Below are 8322 nucleotides of genomic sequence, written 5' to 3'. Positions count from 1 at the left end.
AGGTGTTCGTGCGGTTATCCATGTTCGCCTTGTAACCATAAATGGCTTCCCCGGTCATTTGTTACATCTTGTGAACATCACAGGTTAAAATGTATTTTTTATGTCCTTTGGCTTCGAATCGCGTTCGTTTGTATTCGTGAACTTTCATTTGGGTATCTGTTGGACTTCGTAGACGTTCGTGCGGTTATCGGATTTTTGTTTCGTTTACCCATAAATGGCTTTCTTGTTTAGATTTGCCGGTTTGTGTTTGATTGGAGACTTGTTATGTTTACTTGTGAAAAATGTTTTTTCTTATATTGTGTGGGATCGTGCGGCGCTCGTTTTCGTTCGTGCACGTTCGTGCGAATGGTAATTGAATTCATTGACGTTCGTGCGGTTATCGAGTTGAATTGATACCATAAATGGATATTTACTCGCTTTCGATCAGCAGGTACGAATCTTAATTTCGTGCGACTCTACAAACTTTGCTCTAACCAAGGATAAACATAAATTTTCATAAATACCATCAAGTCAAGATCAGATAATCGCGTGTTTGCCTTTGTTGTTATATACATTTTCCATGACACATTGGCCAAATTCTCAAATTTTGCCACTTTAATTCGTAAACCAACTCGTTGCGCTAGAAGTAATGGATCATTAGCTAGATGTAAACTTGTCATCAGGCAAGCTTTCTTTTCAGATAAATCCAAAGTTGCTCGGGAAAAAAACATTTTGGACATACCAAGACAGACCACACCACTTCTCATCGGCTCTTTATAGTCTTAATTTGGAATAGACAGAAAAAGCTTAAAAATTGTCGTTTCATGGCGTGAGAGGGAAATCGTGTTACCAGAATGAAAATGAAAACAAATTTTCTTTGCGCAGCGTGAAAATCCTTTTTTTTATTTAGAGTGAAATGTGAAATTGTCAGCGCTGATACAACAGCACGAATTAATATTAAATTCTTACTTCTCCATATGGTGAAAAAAATATGTTCTGTTTAATTTAAACAACAAACATTTGCTATATTGCTTCTAATATTAATGTCAACTCTGAAGCAACATCGCTGACTAAAAAATGTTAATTTTATGCAAAGTGGAGATTTTTGAGGGGGAATGCCAATAATTATTATGATTATTATAAGCCGCCTAGTATTTACAATGCGCTGGAAATTTGACCAGCTATTCATGAAAATTATTTTGTGGTGAAATTGTCAAATTACATCATCGCACTTGAATCCATGGAAACGTATCTTTCTTACATAAATGCCGCATACTATTAAATCATGCTTATTCATTCAAAAGTCTGTTTCCGAAAGGAACATGTCAAAGCATTGAGCTCAAGCGCTCAGTGACACTCTGGCAATCATACAAATTTCCAGCGCAGATATTGCAGATTACTAGTTTTAGATTCGTACGTGTTAGAAAGGGCGTGCCACAATGTGACAGCATCTGGTTATGAGAGAGGAGCACAAAATCTTTTCATTACAACAATATAAGCTTCAAATTTGTAATTGCTTCAAATTAGTTTCTAAGGATAGCCAATCAGATCTTACAACAAGCGACGATGGTTTGGGCCTCACTCGCGAAACACTGATATTCTTTTCGACTCCAGCAGTAGAAAATACGGTCCAGACCCAATGATTTGTGGATGGTAAACATGAGCCAAGAAGCGAGATGAAGACGCAAAACTTAAGGACGATCTTGCTCACTATTTGCTGTGTGTCTTACTTGCTCGTCGGCGCGGCCATATTCAGCGCTCTTGAATACGACGTCGACCAAGCAACGCACAATAATATGAAAAATATTCATCAGAGGCTAACGAAAAAATATAACATTAGCAAAGAAGACATAGACCTTTGGCTCAAATACCTCGACAATAAAGCGAATATTGACGCCGAATTGTATCAATGGAGTTTTGCTGGGTCCGTGTACTTCGCTACAACAGTTATTACGACTATTGGTGAGTGATTTCAAGATGCTCTGTTTATTTCGCGTGGAAAGACTTAAATCTTAACTAAAATTACCATTATTGGACAATACACGTTAGAGATGGGCAACAATTAATACTGTGTTATGAGCGAAAGACCCTTAAAGCGATCTCGCGTCTAAGACAGTCACCTGTTAAGAGACGTATCATTGAAAACACATTAAAGCGAACACACGATGGAGAGGAAATGTCAACTTGAAAAAGGGGAACGGGGTTTCTTGCTGCATACAAATAACTTTAACACTTAAAAGCCCGCATTTCTTCAAAACCTTATTCAAAGTACTTCCTAAATCAATTTCCGCGGAGTCATACAAAGCTATGATACACTAAGCTAGGGGATATCCCGGTGGACATTTGTGTTAAGTGACAAACAAGATGCACGCGTTTCCCACGCGAACAAACTCGTCCGTAACTTTAGGTCAAGAAAATCATATTGCACAATGTACATATTTAAATAAGCGTGTACTAACTTCAAGTTCTGTTTTTATTATTAAAGGTTATGGGCACACGGTGCCGAAGACTGACCGAGGGAAAATATTTTGCATGATCTATGCAGCTGTTGGTATTCCTTTGGCGCTGACGATGTTTCAGTCGATCGGCGAGCGTTTGAATACGTTTTTAGCCCACTTGTTTCGCCGAGTTAAGAAAAAATTTGGAATGAAAAACACTGAAGTCTCAAACACTGCAAATATGGTGGTTTTGTTTGGATTGCTCTGCATGGTAGTCACAGTGTGTTCTGGTGCATTTATATTCTCTTATTACGAAAAGTGGTCGTATTTTCAATCGCTATATTATTGTTTTATAACTGTAACTACAATCGGTTTTGGAGACTACGTTGCCTTACAAGATCCCCGCGAAACTCGTTACGATGGTACTTATGTGGGGATATCTATGCTCTTTATCTTTTTTGGTCTCACAATCGTAGGTTCTGTAATGAATCAGTTAGCGTTAAGGTTATTAACTGCAAGCCAAGCGAAAGAGCCCACAGAACAGCTCATCCACGATGGACCGCGATGTAATAAGTGTTCTTGGTGCCGACCGATAAACGACTTCGAACCATTTGAACGCTACTCGGATTATTCCACAACGTTGCTAAAAAACTTCGAAGAGGAAATCTGTTTCACAACTTACAAAGGCTTACATAGAAAACGGGCGTCAGTTTGAATCCCTATTGGCGTCCGCAAATAGTGAATCTCTGCGGCCGTTCGTACTGCTTCAATCGTTTTCATCAACTGAGGAATTTTTTCAATGCATAGGATATTTTTCGATAAAATTGTAAATAGAAATGTCATTTCTTCGTTTCTAAACTACAGATTAGACAGCGTTTGTCTTCGTGTATCAGAAAATTCTTGGAAATCGTTTATTTTGATTTCTAACGCACGTCCGCTGAAAATATTTAAAGAGTTTTAAATGTAAATGCGCCACAAGTTGGACCACAAGTTTAATTTTCGGAACAACTTGTCAGAAACACTGTCAGGAGACGGTCGCTTTCGTTTGACGCAAAAAACGGACAAATCACGTCCGAAATTGAGCGGGAGATAGATAAGATATTTGGGAAGTAGCTTTACAAACTTAAATCAGACAAGCTGATTTTAGTTTAGATAGCCTCACGCCACCTGTTATTGTGGGATGAAAGTTTAATTAATGAAATTTATTTGTACAGAGGTGCAACATTTGCTATTAGAACCTCAAGAGAAAGAAAGAAGAAAACTCTACGAACACCAAGAAAGTAACGGGATCGTTTTATTTTATAAAAATCCAAAACATCTTGCGCTGAAAACACAATTGTGGGTGGCTGTAAGACGCCCTTAATAAGCAACGCCCTTTCAATAAAACAAACCTAAGGCCAACCGGTGTGAATATTTTATGGCTCGATTTTTTTTTGACACGAATGAGTTTACAGTTTGACAAGATATCAGGGCTTTTTTATGCTTTTATTTATACTAGAAAAGATTGCAGCTGTATCCATTTCACAAGGAAAGAAGGGTGAAGATTAGGACAAGACACTGGCTTCACGCATGTCCGTATCCACAGTATGCATATTTCTGATGGCCTTACGATTTAACGATCCATATTTTGAGTGTATTACCCGCCTGAGGTGTAATTTAGACTAGAAATTGTATTCTTCGTTCGTCTATAACCCAAACAAGGGAAAAGTCTACCGGCTACGATGTAACGACATTCAAAGGGAAAAAAACCGACTTTTCTCTACCAAAAACTAGTTGATAAGACAGTCGTGGTTTTGTTGTCAGTAAGCTAGCTTGCCCATCCTGAAATTTAAACACCTTAGGAATCCCGCAAAGCCAGCTTTTCACGCCAACTTTGTTGCCTAATCTAACCCAAGCCTTATTATACTAGTTTGTTTATGTGCATGCAGATATTGACGTTTTACATTCGAATTTCGAACCAGCTTTGCCGATACAGCAAGAAACCTACATCTTAAAATGTATTTTACGCCTTAAGTATTTGATGTTCTGCAGAACAAGAAAACTTTTTTTTCAATAAAACACGTTCTTTGTAAACATCTTACATAATTGGCAACTGGATATTTTAACGCCAATTTGCAAAAGTTCGGGATAATCTTCAATCTGCGTGCATTTCACAAAATGTATGCAAATAGACCCGGTTTTACAATTTGAATTAAGTAATGGCATTTTAGCGCGTTTAAGCAAACGTTTCCTATATATTCTGCATATTGAATGTATTGTCTACAGACAGTTTTCCTGCGTAGATATTTCTTTGCGTACATTGGCGTAAAACTCGTTCCTATGACAACGAATTTTCGCCTGGGGCATTTCATACGGAGATTATTTTTGAGTTGCAAAAAACCCAATTAATCGTTTTTAGACGCCAGAGAGGTTCCAATTTTTTCCTTGGCAATAAAAATTTCTAGTCAAGTTATGAAACATGGATAAAAATTTGTCATCAAATACAAAGCTAACAGCATACAGATCTTAAGAAAGTGACAATCAAGCTTCTGTTTTGTTTTCTAATTTGCCTTTATCAAAACGAAGAAGAAAACCTGTTTTTTCATTCATGTGAAAGGATTATTTGGCCTTCGTTTACTCTTTTACATCGTCAAACATTAACCCAGTAAACTGTCTAAAATGTACGGCGTCGGTCTGCCATCTTCAATTACTTCAAACTATTCTATCTGTTTTGAACATCAATTATTTAAGGGTTTGTTGGAGAATCTTACTTTAGGTAAGTAGCGGACAAATTGTGTACACTCAAGTTTGATTGCCTTCAACGTTAATTGCTATGAAACATCGACAGTGACCAAAATGCCAGTTTTTGCATCATCGCAACCGTTGAAAAAAGGGTAAATCCTTCTTTAATGTAAAAATTTCAAGGAATAAAAGTTATACTGTTTAAAAGACGCATTATCGTGGGCTATTCAAAATACCTGTAAGAACTGTCTATACTTTTTGACATCGCTAGAAAAAAAACTATAACAACGTGTACAAATCAGACAGTGGTTTCTGTTTTGAATCTTTCTCAGCTGTGGGTTCGAATGCTTAAGTTAGAAAAAAACAAAAAATATGTATATGAGCACTCGGTATGTCTCGTGCTTCCAGGTGAAATTGATCACGTATTGTTTACTGAATTTGCATTTTCCCTTAAAAGTTAAGAATGCAATTCGGAACAGCTTTGGTATGAGTTGACAGCCTGTCTTGTATACCACACAGGGTACAGTAGGTTTTCTGTCATTATGCCTTTAATTTCGGTATTACAGGCAACCTGTTATAAACTGCAAATTTAGGCAAAGAACTGTAGTATTGATTACGTAATTGCAGAGTAGCGAAAAGAATCGCGGGACATAAAAGAAAGCACCTGGTGTACAACGAGTTGCGTCTGTGTGTTTAATTAAGGCCTCTGCAAACGACATCCGTTCGATATGCTTGAACGATGTTGACTGCTGTGGTGGGCAAATGGTTTCAACTCATCATCAATACTTAATTCAACAAAGCTTCACGAGAGGCCCTGTATTCCGTCCCACGCTGCAGCTGCGGAAGTTACAATGGATATTGACATAGATACGTCATTGAGAGACCGATTAGTGCGCACGCGCATACCCAACAATAGGGAGCTTAAGCAACGACAACGGCGACGGCAACGAGAACGTCATCTCAAAATATAAATTCGCTTTATTTTAATCGCTTCGTAACTATTTCAACCTTTTTAATATGACAGGGGTGTGGTATATCCTTAAAAATGACATTGGTAGGAACGGCGCTTAATTTAGGGGAGAAAATGGTAATTTATCCTCAAGTGCTAACTTGTTCATAAAACCTCAAATTTGGCTATTTCACGTTGCAGTTTTGCTGACGACGGCAAAGAAATGGACAAAAGTGAAAAAGGCACGTGCAGGGCGTGCAAAGCTATTGTTTTTGCCTACTGTATATGCAAATTTGTGACGTTCTCGTTGCCGTCGCCGTTGTCGTTGCTTAACCTCCCTAATGTTGAAAGAGGGGCGCAAACGGCTTCAACTTCATTCAACACTCGCGATAACAAAAGAAATGCTGAATGGTCGTTGAATCAATGTTTAAACTGACGCTTTTAAAGTCATTGATTGAACTTCGATTCAACATGTTTCAACACTGTTTAAAGGGTGGGGGGGGGGGGGGGGTGTCAATATCGCTGTTTTCGAAATCGAATGGATGTTGAAGCCGTTTGCCCCGACCTTTAGTTTAGTCTGTACACTTCCCATTCGCCGAACACTGCAGGAATCAGTCAACAATTTCTAACAGTTGCTAGACTATAGAATGCGGGAAGGGGGTATTTTCTAAAGAAATTGTGGTGCTGCGTCGATGGGGAAGTAGTATACAAAAATTTGGTTTTATCAACGGAGCTGATAATGTAAATTCGCCACCCGTACAGAAATTCTAAAAGCTGACGTTTCGAGCGTTAGCCCTTCGTCAGAGCGAATCGAGGAATTGTGGGTTACGTCGAGTTTTTATAGTAGAGTAGGAGCTACGCTATTGGTGGTAGCATGGCAACGTGAAAAATAGGAATATATTAGTTAAATGAAAAGCGTTCGTTGATACCGTGAGGATTAAGGGTGCCGATTTGGAAGATGAAATTTTGTTCCAGATTCTTGCGGCTTTCCGTAGCACCTAGATGTAGGGAAAGGCCGCAGATAGATATGTGTTTTTTGGAGTGGCTAGGGAGATTAAAATGACGAGCGACTGGCTTAGATGCATCCTGGTCATTCTTCTCAATATCGCGAAGGTGTTCGCGGAATCGGTCGCCTAGTCGTCTACCCGTCTCGCCAATGTATAATTTATTGCATAACGTGCAGGTTATGCAATAAATGACATTTGCGGAGGTACATGTGAAACGATCGGTGATCTTAACAGATCGCTTAGGTCCCGATATCTTGCTAGTGTTAACAATGAAAAGACAAGTTTTGCATCTTGAGCGCGCGCATTTGAAAGTGCCGGGTTGCTCGTTAGTTTTGAGCGCGCGACTGGCTTAGATGCATCCTTGTCATTCTTCTCAACATCGCGAAGGTGTTCGCGGAATCGGTCGCCTAGTCGTCTGCCTGTCTCGCCAATGTATAATTTATTGCATAACGTACAGGTTATGCAATAAATGACATTTGCGGAGGTACATGTGAAACCTACATGGGACCTAGCTATGCCAATCTTTTTGAAGGATATGTTGAACACCAATTTTTTAATCAGTACAACGGCCCCAAACCTGAACTCTACGGTCGCTACATCGACGACTGCATCGGCGCTATTTCATCCAGCAAAGAAGAACTCGATCAATTTATAGCCTCCGTCAATTCTTTTCATCCGGCTCTTAAATATACCTGGGAAATTTCGGAAACTTCATTGGCTTTCCTAGATAACAAACTTTCTATTAGTGGCAACGTGCTGTGTACCAATGTGCACTACAAACCTACAGATTCTCACAGTTATTTGTTGTATTCATCGTCACATCCGTCACATGTCAAGAACTCCATTCCTTATTCTCAATTTCTTAGACTTCGATGTCTATGTAGTGATGACTCCGATTTTTCCAGCAAATCAGAGGAGACGTGCCAGTTCTTCGAAAAACGTGGCTACCCTGTCTCTGTGGTCGAAGCGGGCCATCATCGCGCCCAACAATTTCATCAACAGTCAGACTACAAACGTCACAAAAAGATAAGAATGACAGAATTCCATTCACCCTCACTTTCCATCCTCATAATCACGCAGTCAAAAGTATCAGTCTTAATAATTTTAAATTACTCCAAAATGATCCCGAGACTGGTAGAATCTTTTCGCAACCTCCACTTATTTCATTCAAACGCGACAACTGAACGTAGGCAACTTTTTAGTTAGAAGTGCACTCAAAACTAACGAG

General features: G+C 39.0%; 1 protein-coding gene across 1 annotated transcript; it reads left to right on the top strand.

The window, feature by feature from the left end:
* The first annotated feature begins 1270 nt into the window (after positions 1–1270).
* Positions 1271–3816, top strand: LOC138002862 (potassium channel subfamily K member 9-like). Its single transcript, XM_068848845.1, has 2 exons — positions 1271–1941; positions 2465–3816. Exons 1-2 carry the CDS (start codon positions 1656–1658, stop codon positions 3130–3132), a joined length of 954 nt encoding a protein of 317 aa, XP_068704946.1. The 5' UTR covers positions 1271–1655; the 3' UTR covers positions 3133–3816.
* Positions 3817–8322: the final 4506 nt, after the last annotated feature.

The sequence above is a fragment of the Montipora foliosa genome, chromosome 5, assembly GCF_036669935.1.
Source record: "Montipora foliosa isolate CH-2021 chromosome 5, ASM3666993v2, whole genome shotgun sequence".
NCBI classification, from domain to species: domain Eukaryota; kingdom Metazoa; phylum Cnidaria; class Anthozoa; order Scleractinia; family Acroporidae; genus Montipora; species Montipora foliosa.
Note: the sequence above shows the minus strand (reverse complement) of the source record. Positions and strands in the feature narration are given on the sequence as shown.

What these genes read in the sequence shown, in the direction of transcription:
- LOC138002862 (XM_068848845.1), top strand. Translation starts at nt 1,656, where the DNA reads ATGAAGACGCAAAACTTAAGGACGATCTTGCTCACTATTTGCTGTGTG. An exon ending in AACAGTTATTACGACTATTG is followed by an intron (nt 1,942 to 2,464) that starts GTGAGTGATTTC and finishes TTATTATTAAAG; the next exon opens with GTTATGGGCACACGGTGCCG.